The 20,091-nt window shown below is 49.7% G+C and overlaps 2 protein-coding genes across 2 annotated transcripts in view; one reads left to right on the forward strand and one right to left on the reverse strand.

Annotated features, from left to right (window-relative positions):
• LOC139756074 (uncharacterized) overlaps positions 1 to 20,091 on the reverse strand; it is a 323,958-nt gene that overhangs the window by 212,310 nt on the left and 91,557 nt on the right.
• LOC139755824 (probable serine/threonine-protein kinase mkcF) lies at positions 5,190 to 6,217 on the forward strand. Its single transcript, XM_071674428.1, has one exon. It carries the CDS (start codon positions 5,218 to 5,220, stop codon positions 5,944 to 5,946), a length of 729 nt encoding a protein of 242 aa, XP_071530529.1. The 5' UTR covers positions 5,190 to 5,217; the 3' UTR covers positions 5,947 to 6,217.

The raw sequence follows: 20,091 nt of genomic DNA on the forward strand, positions 1-20,091 counted from the left end.
GGCCTTCCAGAGTAACTCTCAGAGAGGATGGAGGGTGGTGGGGAAGGTGGTAGGGAGGAGCTAAGCTACAGCCACCAAGGATGACTGAGTGAGGGGGAGGCAGCGTCCCCGTAAGATTGGCTGAAGAAGGTGAGGGAAGGAAGGTCTGTTGGTAATACTGCCAGTGGTATGCCTCCACTCCACCGTCACGTGACGCCACCTGACCTCACCATCACATGACGCCACATGACCTCACCATCACATGACGCCACCTGACCTCACCATCACATGACGCCACCTGACCTCACCATCACATGACGCCACCTGACCTCACCATCACATGACGCCACCTGACCTCACCATCACATGACGCCTCATGACCTCACCATCACATACGATACCACGACGCACGTGGGCACCTTTACTGACAATGAGCAACGACTGGTGATGGTGATGATGGGGAGGAGGAAGGTGATGAGGATGTGCTTGACCGCATCGCACAATGTGGTGATGGTGATGGTAGTAGTGGTGATGATGGTGGTGATGGTGGTGATGATGGTGGTGGTGGTGATGGTGGTGATGATGGTGGTGATGGTGGTGGTGGTGATGGTAGTGATGATAGTGGTGGGGGTGATGGAGATGGTGGTGATGATGGTGGTTGTGGTGGATGATGGTGGTGGTGGTGGATGATGGTGGTGGTGGTGGTTGTGGTGGATGATGGTGGTGGTGGTGGATGATGGTGGTGGTGGTGGATGATGGTGGTGGTGGATGATGGTGGTGGTGGTGATGGTGGTGCGGGATGGAGATACGGTCAGGGAATTAGGGTATCGAATCCCACACCTCGACCTCCTGCACCAGCAGGAGCAACGCCACTCACACCCCTTGCATCATACCTTCACAACATACAGCACCGCCCCTTGCATCATACCTTCACAGCATACAGCACCGCCCCTTGCATCATACCTTCACAACATACAGCACCGCCCCTTGCATCATACCTTCACAACATACAGCACCGCCCCTTGCATCATACCTTCACAACATACAGCACCGCCCCTTGCATCATACCTTCACAACATACAGCACCGCCCCTTGCATCATACCTTCACAACATACAGCACCGCCCCTTGCATCATACCTTCACAACATACAGCACCGCCCCTTGCATCATACCTTCACAACATACAGCACCGCCCCTTGCATCATACCTTCACAACATACAGCACCGCCCCTTGCCTCATACCTTCACAACATACAGCACCGCCCCTTGCATCATACCTTCACAACATACAGCACCGCCCCTTGCATCATACCTTCACAACATACAGCACCGCCCCTTGCATCATACCTTCACAACATACCTCCTCATGTACACTCTCCTGCATGCTCATATACGCCTATCAGTATACAAAGCCCCCAACCCACTCAACCCCCTATCAAGCATACTGAGTATACAAACCCTTTTCATCTAACACATTTTACCCCAGTTTACCCTCCCTCCTCCAGTATTGCTCAGGCCACTCCAGCATTCTCTCCCTCTTATATAAAAGGGCAAGGCCAGATATACGACGCGCACGCCCCACTCCTATTAGCATGCACAAAAGCGTCCCTTTCCCCGCAGCATGCAAGACGTATTCCCGCCCGCGTTCCTCTCCACAAGTAAAGAGCTTCCCCGCCAATTCCCAAGCACACGACACGCACCCGCCGGCCACACACTCGCCTCCCAAGCACACAGAGAGCAAGGCGGGGAAAGCGAGGCGTGTACACCATCGTCATATTGCCTGCCAGACGTAAGAAGTTGCCGCACCAACAGTGCCTATTACTATGTGTTACCCTCCTCCCCCCTGTGCCTTCACGTGCAACACGACGGTCGTTTCGTCGTGCTCAAGTGTAACAGCGTCGTCTTTCAAGAGGGTTCCGAAGCTCTGTCAGTCTTCCATGTCGAGGAGGGGTTCATCCCTACTCGTTCCGTCAACAGTCTTCATGTCAGTGTTGTCCCCTCCCCTCACCATCTCTACACAGTTTCCAGACTTGTATCAATCATTGTCATTACCATTATTCTACAGGGCGGTGTCAGGCCTACGTTATCAAAACATCAGTGAAATAAATCATCAGCTATTTTGGGATCTAACAGTTCAACGCCTCATATTGATAAATAATGAACGTATAAATAAATTATAAAAAGGAAAAAAAAATTCTTATGGATTAAAATCGTCTTCTCTCGGTGGACAGCCTACTTTTCCACGTATTTAATAATGTAGTCTTTTAGATTTCTTATCTTCAGCCTTACCTTCATATAGTTTTTCTCGGGCCAAATATTCGTATCTATGATATGATACTATCAACAAAATGCATTATTATTATTATTATCATTATTATTATCATTAATATTATTATTATCTTTTTTTTTTTTAATTTTCCAAAAGAAGGAACAGAGAATTGGGCCAGGTGAGGGTATTCCCTCAAAGGCCCAGTCCTCTGTTCTTAATGCTACCTCGCTAACGCGGGAAATGGCGAATAGTTTAAAAGAAAAAAAAGAAAAATTATTATTATCATTATTATTATGGTTATCATTATCATCATTATTATCATTATCATCATTATGGTTACTATTATATTATTATCATTATTATTTTTATTATTAATATTATTACTATCATTATTACAGCTAAGCTGAACATTAGGACAGCATGACACATCGTCCAACAAGGCACCATACGCCAAAGAAGTTAACGCCAGACACCATTACTCAGCTGAGGCAACCCTACCTCCTCCTTCGGCTGCTCCTCCACCACAACACACGTTTCAGTTCCTCGTCCAGTACCTACTATGACCGTCTCTCTCTCTCTCTCTCTCTCTCTCTCTCTCTCTCTCTCTCTCTCTCTCTCTCTCTCTCTCTCTCTCTCTCTAACTTCTTTCACTCCATCCATCCATCATCATCATCATCATCCCCTAGCTTCTCCTCCTGCCTCCAGCACATCATCCGTCTAACTCAACCTTGGGAAAGCCACATGTGTGAAGATTTTATATAAACCCCTAGGAGGTCGTGAGCAGCGTCGTGATCACTGTACGTTTCTGTAGAAAGTGTTCATGTTAAATAGCTTCAATAGGTTTCCCAGAATTCTTATCATACGAAAGGAACAGAATTATATTTCGTGTCTTTCTCGGTAACTTTTAATTACATGAAAAATATTACTGAGGGATTTTAATGATCAATAATAGGTTATATAATCTCGTTTTCTATTAACATTTTGTGGGGATACGACCACAACAACAACAACATGATAATAATAATAACAACATTGATTTCTTATATCTAATTCATCCGCCGTAGCGAAGTAGCGTCAGGAGCACACGAACAATGGCTTCATAAGCTCATATTCCACACCCGAGATTCTTGTATACTCTATGTACGGAGGACGCTACAATCCAAAATAAAATCCTACAAACTATTCCACACTTTGAATATCAATAGAAATAATAATAATAATAATAATAATAATAATAATGATAATAATAATGATAATAATAATGATAATAATAATGATAATAACAATGATAATAATAATAATAATAATAATAATAATAATAAAAGATCCATGATACGATAGTCTGTATGTGTTCGAAGGTAAAGCTCGTGTTTGAAAGTGTTCTAATTGTTTAGGCAAATCACGTTTTCTAAAATCCTTTCCCCCACGGTTATGACTTGGTCAGTGGCCAGGTAGCTATCTGGCCCTCACGTCATATGGAAACACATCGGCTTCGTCTCCAGGGAAGCCATCGTAACCTTCGTACTTAAGGGACAATAATAGTAATACTTTAGCAACCATTTATCTATTTATTCTTTTTCATACTATTCGCCATTTCCCGCATTAGCGAGGTACCGTTAGGAACAGAGGACTGAGCCTTTGAGGGAATATCCTCTCTTGTTCCCCTTCTCTGTTCCTTCTTTTGGAAAATTAAAGACGAGAGGGGAGGATTTCCAGCCCCCTCGCTCCCTCCCCTTTCAGTCGCCTTCCACGACTTGCAGGGAATACATGGGAAGTGTTCTTTCTCTCCTATCCCCAAGGATAAGCAACCATTTATATGGAGTATAAAAACTTTTCAAGAACCATTTTATGTTGGAGTCTAATGATTTAGGCAGCAGCAGCCCCCATCCCCTCTCTCTCCCCTCCCCCCCCCTCTCTCTCTCTCTCTCTCTCTCTCTCTCTCTCTCTCTCTGTCTCTCTCTCTCTCTGGCCTTTTATCTGACCCACGTGAGTCAAGTCGAAGGCATTTGACCTAGAACTATCTTCACTACTCCTAAATACTCAACAGTCCCTCATTGTCATAACACATCTTCACTACAAACTTATCTTCACTACACTCTCCACATCATTGGCCTTTGATCTGACCGTTAAGTCACCGCAAAGGATATCTTCACTACCTTAATATTAGTACATCCCAGTGTTATCTTCACTACATCCTGGATCCATTGACCTTTGAAGTGACCTTATGGATCATATGTAAATCCATCTTCACTATACCTTCATCTTCACTACACCCTCATCTTCACTACACTCACCGCATCAATGGCCTTTGATCTGACCGTTAAGTCACTCCAAAGGATATCTTCACTACCTTATTATTACACCCTAGTGTTATCTTCACTACATCCTGGATCCATTGACCTTTGAAGTGACCTTATGGATCATATGTAAATCCATCTTCACTATACCTTCATCTTCACTACTCTCATCTTCACTACACCCTCCCCATCAACGGCCTTTGATCTGGCCATTAAAGGTCACTGAAAAGGATATCATCACTACATCATGGATCCACTGACCTTTGAAGAGACATTACGGATCATATGTAAATTTATCTTCACTACACCCTCCACACCAATGGCCTTCATCTCACCATCTAAAGGTCATCCCAATAGATATCTTCACTACCTTTATCATTACGTTCCGCCCACCATCATCATCTTCACTACATCCTGGGTTCACTGACCTTTGAAGAGACCTTACGAATCATATGTAAATCTATCTTCACTACACCTTCAAGTTCGCTAAGTTCTCGACACCTAACAAATCAGATCCGAGGCCATTTCCACTACACGAATCCTCTAAAGTTGCCTATATTAATTCTATCCAGGATATAGTGCATACTTCAGTGAGCTTTACTTGGGGTACCCATATATACACAGACATATATAGCCTGTTCGTGAGCTCTTCAGATTCATTTGACTCCAAGATGTGCCACGACAAGGTTCTCTCCCGAGAAGATCTCGACAACCTCGTCTCACAGGGAACAGTGTTGGGTTATGGTTCCTATGGAAAAGCCTACCTCGTGAGGTGGGACAACAGCTCTGCTGTATTGAAATTGGGCAACGGACGTGCAACCCGCCGTGACTTTGAAGTGGAGGCTTATTTCCTGGATAAACTGGACGGAGCAGGAGGAGCCCCAAAACTTCTGGCAGTTTCCTACAGTCCTCTGTCTCTTCTCATGTCCTTCGAGGGTCACCAGACGCTCGAAGACCTCCTTAGGAACCACCACCTACCCAGCAGATACCTGGGACAGATCGGGCTACAGATCTGCAGGTGTCTGCAGGAGATTCACGCCCGCGGGATCATACATTCAGACCTCCACTCCGGCAATATTCTCGTGACCGTTCCAGACGACCTTTCACTCCCCCCAAAGGTCAATATCATCGACTTCGGCCTTGCTACGTATGCCGTGTCTACCATTGCCCTCCTTCCTCCTGACGACAAATACCTTACCCTGACTGCACACGTCCAGGCCTCCTTCGACATCGATGTAGATGACGATGTGGGGATCCTGTCAGAGACAATTTTTGTGGACGTTTTCAACTCCATGCGGGAGGTTCCCCCCTTGTATATCCGTCAAGCAGCCATGGATGCTTCTGTGGGGATCCAAAGCTTGGAGGATCTGATGGACAGTGTCATGGAAATCTTCGACTGAGGCCCGACCAAACTCCACCTCCGCCTCACATCTTCCCTCGCTTCTCGTATGGTCGAGCCACCACGTATCCAGAACAAGGTTCATCTTTTCTTTCCACCTCCCTAGACATGGAGTCCACCACCCTCCCCTCACCTTATGAAGTTACCAGCGGACCAGATTTATTCTTATTTTATCCCCCCCCCCAAAAAAAAAAAAATCTAAATTCATTTCTAAACTTTACTGATATCTTTTATCTCATTTTCTTATATAGCGTTTGTGTCCTCTTTCTTTTTTTTTTACCATGATCAACCGTATCATAACATGTGTTTCTCAAATGTATTCCGTCAAATAGGCACAGAAACAGAGAGTCTGTGTCTCCAGCAGCAAGTGTCTTTGTCCAAGTCTTCGACGACCTTTCAAGAATGGTTTAATAAGGTCTTTGACCACTATGCCGCCGCGACCCTTGGGTATGATGACCCTTGATGGGCCTTAAACTCTAACCCTTGAAGAGTCAGGGCTCAAAGGGTCAGTAAGGTAGGAACAGGCTGTCTCACACAAAGGGTCGTGTTAAAGGGTCGTACCGTGGGTGCTCAAAGACTGTACCGTAGTCTCTATGGGTTGCGCAGTTGTGTAGCAGGGTCGTACCACTGTGCTCAAGGATCGTCCTGTCGTGTTCAACGACGACCCGTAACTCTATGTCTTCAAAGATCATACGCAGTCGTGTTCAGAGGTCGTACCGTCCTGTTGAAGGGGTACTTAAACGACATCTCATGTAAAGAATTCGCCTGTGTATAACGGCAACCCGCTTACAACGACAAGTAAACGAAAATTAATAAATAAATTGATAAATATTCTCGCAAACTCACAACATAAAGGTAACCAACTCAAACTGACTGTTTATATCGACCACCTGTCCTCATAGGCGATTTAACTCCAATGATTATAAGTTACATCCACATGAGGTTTGGGCTAGCTTAGGTTAGGTTAGGTTAGAAATCTCTCTTACATCCACATGAGTTTTGGGTTAGATTAGGTAGGGTTAGGTTTGGTTAGAAATCTCTCTTAAATCCACATGAGGTCACAGACGATTTCCCTCCAATGATTATAAATTACATCCACATGAGGTTTATGTTAGGTTAGGTTAGGTTAGGTTTGGTTAGAAATCTTACATCCACATGAGGTTTGGGTTAGGTTAGGTTACGTTAGGTTTGGTTAGAAATCTTACATCCACATGAGGTTTGGGTTAGGTTAGGTAGGGTTAGGTTTGGTTAGAAATCTCTCTTACATCCACATGAGGTTTGGGCTAGGTTAGGTAGGGTTAGGTTTGGTTAGAAATCTCTCTTACATCCACATGAGGTTAGGGTCAGTCCACAAAATATGTAAGAATGCCCGAGTTTCTCTCACGTTTTCTATTTCATCGCTAAAGATTCAAATGGACAGAGCTTAGCGAAGAACATTAATATTTACATGTTGCTTCTATTCATATAATCATATCGCAAAATCTTAAATGGTTATCTTCATTTAAACTGCCTTAAACCAAACTATTGTTTTTTTTTAAATAAAATCAAATCCATTCTTCTCACTGGAAAAGGTCAAAAAATAACTTAAAACCACTTAATCTTTTTCGTTTCCCTTAAGCCAATCAGCTGTAGACGAACTCCAAGTGCTTTCCTCTTTCCACGTAAACAGCTTTTAACCCAAATTTCAGGCTCTCGCTCTATTACAAAGATCTAAAACAAATCTTAGTTATTTTCAAATTGACAAAAAAAAAGTCAATATAAAAAAAAAAGATTGAAGTTATATTGCAACACATCAGACTGTATGATCAAATCCTGGCTGTAGGAGGGTGTTACCGGACTCCAACTGCCTAAGGCTACATGACGAGTACAACCTTCTCCTCAAATACCTTCCCTCTCCAAAAAGAGTCCTACACTTCCCTGCTGCTGGAAGTAGCGTACCCTTGAGCTGCAGAACCCTCTTAGAAAGGTCCAGGGTAACAGCGGGACTGTAACTGATACTATATCCTGGAGGGTGATTATAGATAAACACATACACGCGAACCTGTCACAAAGAACGTTACTAAGAAGAGAAACTCACAACATATGTTCACTAGAATCTCCAACGTCACAAAGAACGATACTAAGAAGCGAAACTCATAACATATGTTAACTAGAATTTCCAACGTACTAAAGAATGATACTAAGAAGAGAAACTCAGAACACATGTTAACTAGAAATTCCAACGTACTAAAGAATGATACTAAGAAGAGAAACTCAGAACATATGTTAACTAGAAATTCCAACGTACTAAAGAATGATACTAAGAAGAGAAACTCAGAACATATGTTAACTAGAATTTCCAACGATTTTGCGGACCTGTAATGCCACTGTAGGGGTGTTCGCTGGAGGGGGTGTTCGCTGGAGAGGGTTTAATTATGGCATGTGTTAAGGGCTATTACCATAAGGCTAATGTTATGTTTCACAGCTCAGGGGAGAACGGGGATATTATATGGCATCTCATCGCTGGAGAGAACGACCCTTGAGCACAGCCATAAGGGTCGTACCGTCGTGCTCAAAGGTCGTACAGTAGATGCTCAAGGGTCGTACCGTCGATTCTCAAGGGTCGATGCTCAAGGGTCGTAAGGCCATGCTTGAGGGTCGTACCGTCATGCTCAAGGGTCGTACCGTCATGCTCGAGGGTCGTACCGCCATGCTTGAGGGTCGTACCGTCATGCTCAAGGGTCGTGCCGTCATGCTTGAGGGTCGTACCGTCGTGCACAAGGGTCGTAACGTCGACGCTCAAGGGTCGTACCGTCGTGCTCAAGGGTCGTGCCGTCGATACTCAAGGGTCGTACCGTCGCGCACAAAAGACTGAATGCTCTAAAACCTCGTCATAAAGTATCTTAAACTACAAATATAAACCAGAATCCTATTTCCTAATTCTAACATAAGATAATATAAGACCCCAACATATCCAAGCTATAGCATTATATCATTTATTCTCCTTTTTATCTGTACTTCACCGTTCTCATCAACCTATCTAACTGTCTATTACTAATCTCACTTCCAAAAAAACAACTTATTAAGAATTACCTCCAAAGTAATATTACTTGCTCGTAATTGAAGGTGAGATCTTAAGTGCCATTGAAAAAAAATGAGAAAGTTTCCCCCACTTTTTTATCTCTTTACGCGACCTCCACAGAAAACGTTCTCAAGGGTTCTCAGAGCCAAATTGCTTATAAAGAACACGTAAAATATATCTCGGTATAAAAAATTTTCGAGAATATTCACTATGGGGTTTTAGTATATGATTTTTGGATATATTTTCTCTAAAAATGACCAGAAAAAAATGGAGCCCTAAATTAACTGTACGTGCGATCACAGTTCTTTGATCTAGCGGCACTGCAAAATATATATATTTTTCTCCCTTGTAAATTCATCCGAAACTACTGCGATTTATAATACAGATAATCGGCGCTATTTTTCAAATCACAGAGACAGATAGCCCATGTTTATTGATCTACCTATCTATTCATGAATCTACATTTATTTTTTTCCATACACGTATGCCGTTTCCCGCGTTAGCGTGGTAGCGCCAGGAACACACGAAGAACAGCCTCGTATTCATTATCTGACTGTCGAGTGTAATACAACGAAACTACAGCTTCCTATCATCAATCAGGCCCCAACAGACCTTTCCCTGGCTTACCTTGGACGCTTCAGTCCAGTGACGGCACGTACATCCCATTCCTCCAATTCACTCGATCCCGTGCACGCCTGTCACCCTCCTGCATGTTCAGGCCTCGATCACTCAAAACCTCTTCCACTTCATCCTTCCACCTGCAATTTGGTCTCCCGCTTCTCCTTGTTCCCTCCACCTCTGATACATATATCCTGTTTGACAACCTTTCCACACTTATTCTCTCCATATGTGCAAACCATTTCAGCACACCCTCTTCTGCTCTCTCAACCATACTCATTTTATTACTACACATCTCTCTTATGCTTTTATTACTTACCTTGTCAAACCACCTCAAACATTGCCCTTAAACATTTCCTTTCCAAAACATCCACCCTCCTCCGCATATCCACATCTATAACCCATGCCTCGCTTCCATACAACATAGATGGGGCTACTGTGTCTTCAAACACGCATTTTCGCCCTCCCGGATAATGACCTCTCTTCCAATACTCCCAGAGCCTTCACACTCCTCACCCACCACACTCCTCACCCACCATATGACTCACTACCGCTTCCATGGTTCCATTCGCTGCTAAGTCCAGTCCTAGATATCTAAAACACTTGGCTTCCTTCAATTGTTCTCCAGTGAAACCCACATACCAATTAGCCTGTCCCTCAATCCTGCTAAACCTTATAAACTTGCTTTTATTCACATTTACTTTCAACTTCCTCCTTTACACTCGCTTCCAAATACAGTCACCAACTTCTACAGTTTCTCTCTCTCTCTCTCGAACCTGCCGCCAGTGCTGGATCATCAGCAAACACCGGCTCCATTCCCAGGCCCCCCTCGTCCCCTACAGCCTGCATACTTGAGAATTTATGTGCGCATACATCTCTGTGTTAACATTCATCTAGTCCCATGTGTATGTCCATCAATATGTATGTATGTGTGTGTGTGTGTGTGTGTGTGTGGACTCAAGTTTACACACACACATCATCTTTTTCCCACCTGCCCCTCGGCCCAGAGTTAAGAACGCCCCATCCTACACGGAACCAGCCTCCGCCACACCCCACCATGCCGCCTCCACCAACCCAACCAGTCTCCACCGCACCCCACCAGCCTCCACCCCACACCCCAACGTACCCAACCTACCAGTCACACACACACACACACACACACACACACACACACACACACACACACACACACGACACCAGATCTACCCTGCCCTCTGCCTGGGACCCCACTGTACTACGCAGCCCAAGAGGACAAGAAGGGTAGCGAGATGACGTCTAACAAATATTCATCGATTGATCCTGTACTCCTCAGTGATTGATCCTGTACCCCTCAGTGATTGATCCTGCACTCCTCAGTGATTAATCCTGTACTCCTCAGTGATTGATCCTGCACTCCTCAGTGATTGATCCTGTACCCCTCAGTGATTGATCCTGTACCCCTCAGTGATTGATCCTGCACTCCTCAGTGATTAATCCTGTACTCCTCAGTGATTGATCCTGTACCCCTCAGTGATTGATCCTGTACTCCTCAGTGACTGATCCTGTACTCCTCAGTGATTGATCCTGTACTCCTCAGTGACTGATCCTGTACTCCTCAGTGATTGATCCTGTACTCCTCAGTGATTGATCCTGTACCCCTCAGTGATTGATCCTGCACTCCTCAGTGATTGATCCTGTACTCCTCAGTGATTGATCCTGTACTCCTCAGTGATTGATCCTGTACTCCTCAGTGATTGATCCTGCACTCCTCAGTGATTGATCCTGTACTCCTCAGTGATTGATCCTGTACTCCTCAGTGACTGATCCTGTACTCCTCAGTGACTGATCCTGTACTCCTCAGTGACTGATCCTGTACTCCTCAGTGATTGATCCTGCACTCCTCAGTGATTAATCCTGTACTCCTCAGTGATTGATCCTGTACTCCTCAGTGATTGATCCTGCACTCCTCAGTGATTGATCCTGTACTCCTCAGTGACTGATCCTGTACTCCTCAGTGATTGATCCTGTACTCCTCAGTGATTGATCCTGTACTCCTCAGTGACTGATCCTGTACTCCTCAGTGATTGATCCTGTACTCCTCAGTGATTGATCCTGTACTCCTCAGTGATTGATCCTGTACTCCTCAGTGACTGATCCTGTACTCCTCAGTGATTGATCCTGCACTCCTCAGTGATTGATCCTGTACTCCTCAGTGATTAATCCTGTACTCCTCAGTGATTGATCCTGCACTCCTCAGTGATTGATCCTGCACTCCTCAGTGACTGATCCTGTACTCCTCAGTGATTGATCCTGTACTCCTCAGTGACTGATCCTGCACTCCTCAGTGATTGATCCTGCACTCCTCAGTGACTGATCCTGCACTCCTCAGTGATTGATCCTGTACTCCTCAGTGACTGATCCTGCACTCCTCAGTGATTGATCCTGTACTCCTCAGTGATTGATCCTGCACTCCTCAGTGATTAATCCTGTACTCCTCAGTGATTGATCCTGCACTCCTCAGTGACTGATCCTGCACTCCTCAGTGATTGATCCTGTACTCCTCAGTGATTAATCCTGTACTCCTCAGTGATTAATCCTGTACTCCTCAGTGATTGATCCTGCACTCCTCAGTGATTGATCCTGTACTCCTCAGTGACTGATCCTGCACTCCTCAGTGATTGATCCTGCACTCCTCAGTGATTAATCCTGTACTCCTCAGTGATTGATCCTGTACTCCTCAGTGATTGATCCTGCACTCCTCAGTGACTGATCCTGTACTCCTCAGTGATTGATCCTGCACTCCTCAGTGACTGATCCTGTACTCCTCAGTGATTGATCCTGTACTCCTCAGTGATTGATCCTGCACTCCTCAGTGATTGATCCTGTACTCCTCAGTGATTGATCCTGTACTCCTCAGTGACTGATCCTGCACTCCTCAGTGATTGATCCTGCACTCCTCAGTGATTGATCCTGTACTCCTCAGTGATTAATCCTGCACTCCTCAGTGATTGATCCTGTACTCCTCAGTGATTGATCCTGCACTCCTCAGTGACTGATCCTGTACTCCTCAGTGATTGATCCTGCACTCCTCAGTGACTGATCCTGCACTCCTCAGTGATTGATCCTGCACTCCTCAGTGACTGATCCTGTACTCCTCAGTGATTGATCCTGCACTCCTCAGTGATTGATCCTGCACTCCTCAGTGACTGATCCTGCACTCCTCAGTGATTGATCCTGCACTCCTCAGTGATTGATCCTGTACTCCTCAGTGATTGATCCTGTATTCCTCAGTGATTGATCCTGTACTCCTCAGTGATTGATCCTGCACTCCTCAGTGATTGATCCTGTACTCCTCAGTGACTGATCCTGTACTCCTCAGTGACTGATCCTGTACTCCTCAGTGATTGATCCTGCACTCCTCAGTGATTGATCCTGCACTCCTCAGTGATTGATCCTGTACTCCTCAGTGATTGATCCTGTACTCCTCAGTGATTAATACTGTACTCCTCAGTGATTAATATTGTACTCCTCAGGACCCCTCTTATGTGGCTCCTGCAGCTCTGAGGCTGCGCTACGATCAGCACCAGGGAAGTGATGGATCCTTCAAGGAGTGGCGAGGCGTTGTTCCCCCCCCCCCCCCCCCGACGAGACTGCAGTACTCCTTTCCGTCCTTTGAGACTGTGGCATCAACCCCGGCTCCCACCGCCTTTGGTCCTAGGGTTTGCCTCCGTTGTAATGCCAGGCTGTGGTTGGGTCGTCGCCTCCCTACCTCGTATGAGGACAGTGAACTGTGTGTGTGTGTGTGTGTGTGTGTGTGGTGTGTGTGTGTGTGTGTGTGTGTGTAATCATGACGCCTTTGAAGAGGGGCCGGCCCTTAGAGCTGGCCCTCAGAGCCAAATTGCGGAAGATGATGATGACCTGACCCCAGACATCCTGACCCCAGACATCCTGACCTTAGACATTCTGACTTGCCTACATCCGTAATGTAGCGCCTGCAGGCGACGGGGTTAAGCCATAACAGAGTAACAAACACACAAACAACTGATAATGTCATGAATTATATATATATATATATATATATATATATATATATATATATATATATATATATATATATATATATATATATATATATATCCTAGCGTGAACCAGGTACCCATTCTATCGACCAACCCCCTAAGGGGTGGATGAACAGCTGGGTTGACTGTGGACCGACTGCCGCGACCGGGATTCGAACCTACGCACTCGACCTTGGACGGCCCTTGAACACATCATGGTCTGGAACGCTATCCGCTAAACAGAGAGAGAGAGAGAGAGAGAGAGAGAGAGAGAGAGAGAGAGAGAGAGAGAGAGAGAGAGAGAGAGAGAGAGAGAGAGAGAGAATTCCAGGGGTGAGATGTGGTGAGTGAGAGATGCTGTGGTTGGAAGGGGAATGGCGGGGGAGGATGGTACGAACGGTACGAATGTTAAAGGCACGAACTCTTGAGGACGACGGTACGATCCCCTGAGGACGACGGTACGATCCCCTGAGGACAACGGTACGACCACTTGGGGCATCATCATACCTAAGTCTCGTACCATCGTGCCCTAGGAACGTGCCATCGTGCCCCAGGACCGTACCGTCGTGCCCCAGGACCGTACCGTCGTGCCCTAGGACCGTGCCGTCGTGCCCCAGGACCGTACCGTCGTGCCCCAGGACCGTGCCATCGTGCCCCAGGACCGTACCGTCGTGCCCCAGGACCGTGCCATCGTGCCCCAGGACCGTACCGTCGTGCCCCAGGACCGTACCGTCGTGCCCCAGGATCGTACCATCGTGCCAGGACCGCACCGTCGTGCCCCAGGACCGTACCGTCGTGCCCCAGGACCGTACCGTCGTGCCCCAGGATCGTACCATCGTGCCAGGACCGTACCGTCGTGCCCCAGGACCGTACCGTCGTGCCCCAGGACCGTACCATCGTGCCCAGGACCGTGCCATCGTGCCCCAGGACCGTGCCATCGTGCCCCAGGACCGTACCATCGTGCCCAGGACCGTGCCATCGTGCCCCAGGACCGTACCATCGTGCCCCAGGATCGTACCATCGTGCCAGGACCGTACCATCGTGCCCAGGACCGTACCATCGTGCCCAGGACCGTGCCATCGTGCCCCAGGACCGTACCATCGTGCCCAGGACCGTACCATCGTGCCCAGGACCGTACCATCGTGCCCCAGGATCGTACCATCGTGCCAGGACCGTACCATCGTGCCCAGGACCGTACCATCGTGCCCAGGACCGTACCATCGTGCCCAGGACCGTGCCATCGTGCCCCAGGACCGTACCATCGTGCCCCAGGATCGTACCATCGTGCCCCAGGACCGTACCATCGTGCCCCAGGACCGTACCATCGTGCCCCAGGACCGTACCATCGTGCCCCAGGACCGTACCATCGTGCCCAGGACCGTACCATCGTGCCCCAGGACCGTGCCATCGTGCCCCAGGATCGTACCATCGTGCCAGGACCGTACCGTCGTGGCCAGGGCCGTACCGTCGTGGCCAGGACCGTACCGTCGTGCCCCAGGACCGTGCCATCGTGCCCCAGGACCGTACCGTCGTGCCCCAGGACCGTGCCATCGTGCCCCAGGATCGTACCATCGTGCCAGGACCGTACCGTCGTGCCCAGGACCGTACCATCGTGCCCAGGACCGTGCCATCGTGCCCCAGGACCGTACCGTCGTGCCCCAGGACCGTACCATCGTGCCCCAGGATCGTACCATCGTGCCAGGACCGTACCATCGTGCCCAGGACCGTACCATCGTGCCCCAGGATCGTACCATCGTGCCCCAGGATCGTACCATCGTGCCCAGGACCGTGCCATCGTGCCCCAGGATCGTACCATCGTGCCAGGACCGTACCGTCGTGCCCCAGGATCGTACCATCGTGCCCCAGGATCGTACCATCGTGCCCCAGGATCGTACCATCGTGCCCCAGGATCGTACCATCGTGCCAGGATCGTACCATCGTGCCAGGACCGTACCGTCGTGCCCCAGGACCGTGCCATCGTGCCCCAGGACCGTACCATCGTGCCCCAGGACCGTGCCATCGTGCCCCAGGACCGTACCGTCGTGCCCCAGGACCGTGCCATCGTGCCCCAGGACCGTACCATCGTGCCCCAGGACCGTACCGTCGTGCCCCAGGACCGTGCCATCGTGCCCCAGGACCGTACCATCGTGCCCAGGACCGTGCCATCGTGCCCCAGGATCGTACCATCGTGCCAGGACCGTACCGTCGTGCCCCAGGACCGTGCCATCGTGCCCCAGGATCGTACCATCGTGCCCAGGACCGTACCATCGTGCCCAGGACCGTACCATCGTGCCCAGGACCGTACCATCGTGCCCAGGACCGTGCCATCGTGCCCCAGGACCGTACCATCGTGCCCAGGACCGTGCCATCGTGCCCCAGGATCGTACCATCGTGCCCCAGGATCGTACCATCGTGCCCCAGGACCGTGCCATCGTGCCCCAGGACCGTACCATCGTGCCAGGACCGTACCATCGTGCCCCAGGACCGTACCGTCGTACGTGCCCCAGGATCGTACCATCGTGCCAGGACCGTACCATCGTGCCCCAGGATCGTACCATCGTGCCAGGACCGTGCCGTCGTACGTGCCCCAGGATCGTACCATCGTGCCCAGGACCGTACCGTCGTGCCCCAGGACCGTGCCATCGTGCCCCAGGATCGTACCATCGTGCCAGGACCGTACCATCGTGCCCCAGGATCGTACCATCGTGCCCCAGGATCGTACCATCGTGCCCCAGGATCGTACCATCGTGCCCCAGGATCGTACCATCGTGCCCCAGGATCGTACCATCGTGCCCCAGGATCGTACCATCGTGCCCCAGGATCGTACCATCGTGCCCCAGGATCGTACCATCGTGCCAGGACCGTACCATCGTGCCCCAGGATCGTACCATCGTGCCCCAGGATCGTACCATCGTGCCCAGGACCGTACCGTCGTGCCCTAGGACCGTGCCATCGTGCCCCAGGATCGTACCATCGTGCCAGGACCGTACCGTCGTGCCCCAGGACCGTACCGTCGTGCCCTAGGACCGTGCCATCGTGCCCCAGGACCGTACCGTCGTGCCCCAGGACCGTACCGTCGTGCCCAGGACCGTACCATCGTGCCCCAGGACCGTACGTCGTGCCCCAGGATCGTACCATCGTGCCAGGACCGTACCATCGTGCCCCAGGATCGTACCATCGTGCCCAGGACCGTACCGTCGTGCCCTAGGACCGTGCCATCGTGCCCCAGGATCGTACCATCGTGCCCCAGGACCGTACCATCGTGCCCCAGGATCGTACCATCGTGCCAGGACCGTACCGTCGTGCCCAGGATCGTACCATCGTGGCCAGGACCGTACCATCGTGGCCAGGACCGTACCATCGTGCCCAGGACCGTGCCATCGTGCCCCAGGACCGTACCGTCGTGGCCAGGACCGTACCGTCGTGCCCCAGGATCGTACCATCGTGCCCCAGGATCGTACCATCGTGCCCCAGGATCGTACCATCGTGCCCCAGGATCGTACCATCGTGCCCCAGGACCGTGCCATCGTGCCCCAGGATCGTACCATCGTGCCAGGACCGTACCATCGTGCCCCAGGATCGTACCATCGTGCCCCAGGATCGTACCATCGTGCCCAGGACCGTACCGTCGTGCCCCAGGATCGTACCATCGTGCCCAGGACCGTGCCATCGTGCCCCAGGACCGTACCGTCGTGCCCCAGGACCGTGCCATCGTGCCCCAGGATCGTACCATCGTGCCCAGGACCGTGCCATCGTGCCCCAGGACCGTACCATCGTGCCCAGGACCGTACCATCGTGCCAGGACCGTACCATCGTGCCCCAGGACCGTACCGTCGTGCCCTAGGACCGTGCCATCGTGCCCCAGGATCGTACCATCGTGCCAGGACCGTACCGTCGTGCCCCAGGACCGTGCCATCGTGCCCCAGGATCGTACCATCGTGCCCCAGGATCGTACCATCGTGCCAGGACCGTACCATCGTGCCCAGGACCGTGCCATCGTGCCCCAGGACCGTGCCATCGTGCCCCAGGACCGTACCGTCGTGCCCCAGGACCGTGCCATCGTGCCCCAGGATCGTACCATCGTGCCCCAGGATCGTACCATCGTGCCCAGGACCGTGCCATCGTGCCCCAGGACCGTGCCATCGTGCCCCAGGACCGTACCGTCGTGCCCTAGGACCGTGCCATCGTGCCCCAGGACCGTGCCAGCCAGCCAGCCAACAGGTCAGTCAGCCAGCCAGCCAATAGGAAGGCCAGCCAGCCAACAGGAAGGCCAGCCAGCCAGTTAAAAGGTCAGCCAAACAGAGAGCCAACAGGTCAGCCAGCCAACAGGTCAGCCAAACAGAGAGCCAACAGGTAAGCCAGCCAACAGGTCAGCCAAACAGAGAGCCAACAGGTCAGCCAGCCTACATGTCAGCCAGCCAGAGAGCCAACAGGTCAGTCAGCCAACAGGTCAGCCAAACAGAGAGCCAACAGGTCAGTCAGCCAACAGGTCAGTCAGGCACGTGACGTGTATGAGACTTAAAGCAGCCGGACCACTCGCTCTCATACCTGCCTCCCCCTGTGGCCCAACCCCAACCCTGGCGACGCCCACACGCTCCCCAGCCACCTCTCTCTCTCTCTCTCTCTCTCTCTCTCTCTCTCTCTCTCTCTCTCTCTCTCTCTCTCTCTCTCTATCTATCTATCTATCTGTCTATATTACTGTCAAGGCTCCTCGTACCTTGCTGTCCTGTTTACCAGTCTGTAGCCATACTGTCTGTGTCTGTACTAATGCATCTCCCACGTTATTTTTTTTTCCTTGACTTTTTGTGACCGTGTGTGTGTGTGTGTGTGTGTGTGTGTGTGTGTGTGTGTGTGTGTGTGTAAGTACCTTGTTGTAATTACCTTTTGGCACTGTACGGGGAGGAATTCTTACACTCGTGGGGTTCCATCTCTTGAACATCCTCTACTAACATACACCTTCTTAAATCTATGTCTGCTGTCTGCATTAGCCACGTCCTCAGTCATTGTTTTCCACTCATCCTCCACTTACATGTTGTGAAAGTACTTCTTTATGTCTGTTCTTAACAAGTTTCTTACTACTTTCATGTTACATCCCCTGGTTGCTCTGTCCCTACACATCTCTCGAAGAACTGTTCACTGTCCACATCATCAATCTATCTAAAAAGAAAATTTATGGGTTGTCACCAGGTTACCCCTCACTCTTCTCTCCTCCAAGGTGGGCAAATTCAAGATCTCTAAGCCTTTCCCTGTAACTCATCTCTCTTAATCCTGGTCCTCATCTTTGTTGCCCTCCTCCTCCTCTGGACCTTCTCTATCAGCTCTTTGTGCTTCTCCAGGCGCGGGTGACCCAAACCTGACAAGCATATTCTACTCGTGTCCTTATATAGGACATGAAGAACACGCTAAATACTTCCTTATCCACAAACTTGAAAGCTGTTCACACACTTTCCAGCAGACAGTTTGTCTCCTTAAATCTCCTCCGAATGTGGGACTTTGGGGGACAGGTCAGGGTCCAGGTCGACTCCCAAGTCCATCTCTCTCTCTCACACACACACACACACACACAGAGCGGAGGGTGGTGGCAAGGAGGAGGGATGGGGGTCGTGGGCAACTGAGCGATATTCACAGATTTATTGACGGCTCATCATCGATTGGCGGTCTGATCCTATTTGTGTGTCCGGATTGAGGAGTCAGTCCTCCTCCTCCTCCTCCTCCTCCGTGGCTGTGGCTCGCGAAAGTGAGTAAAAGAAAATCCCAGTTCGTGATTCTTTTCCCGTCGGGAACAAATGGGGGAGGGGAATATGGCCTCATTGGCACACCTGCCAATTCTAGCCGTAATATACGGAGTGTTTGATACCAGAGCACACTATCCTCAGCCCAGATCTAACAAGAAGATTCCATAGTTCACTACGACTGTTGCAGCCGGCTAGGAGCACGTCGCTCCCGGTATATCAAAATCGATCTAACTCATTCTATCCAATACTCACCTCCCGCCCCCTCTTGAATGTTCTAGCCTTTATACCTGAATGCCTCCTTCACTCCTGTCTTCAAACCACCTCCTCCGTCTCCCGATCTCCACGTCCGACACACAGATCCTTCTTTTTGAGTCTCTCTTCACTCATCCTCTCCACATGCCTGTACCATTTTAGTAGACCCATCCTGGGCCCTTCTCAATCACGCAAACCCCTCATTGCTACACCTCTCTGACACTGTCATGTATCGCACGACCAACACCACCTCACGCCACGTATACTCCTCGTGCATTTCATTACCAGCGCATCCATACTCTTGTTTCCTTTGCGTTCAAGACCCAGCAACTGGCTTCCATACATCACTGTTCAAGACTACTACACCTTCGTATATACTCACTCTCACCCCTACACACGCTGGCCTCTCTCCCTCCACACACACTCCTGGACGTGCCCAAAAC

Source organism: Panulirus ornatus, chromosome 20 (genome assembly GCF_036320965.1).
Source record: "Panulirus ornatus isolate Po-2019 chromosome 20, ASM3632096v1, whole genome shotgun sequence".
NCBI lineage: Eukaryota > Metazoa > Arthropoda > Malacostraca > Decapoda > Palinuridae > Panulirus > Panulirus ornatus.

Excerpts from the sequence above, each read along its gene's own strand:
- LOC139755824 (XM_071674428.1), top strand. The coding sequence starts at position 5,218 with ATGTGCCACGACAAGGTTCTCTCCCGAGAAGATCTCGACAACCTCGTC.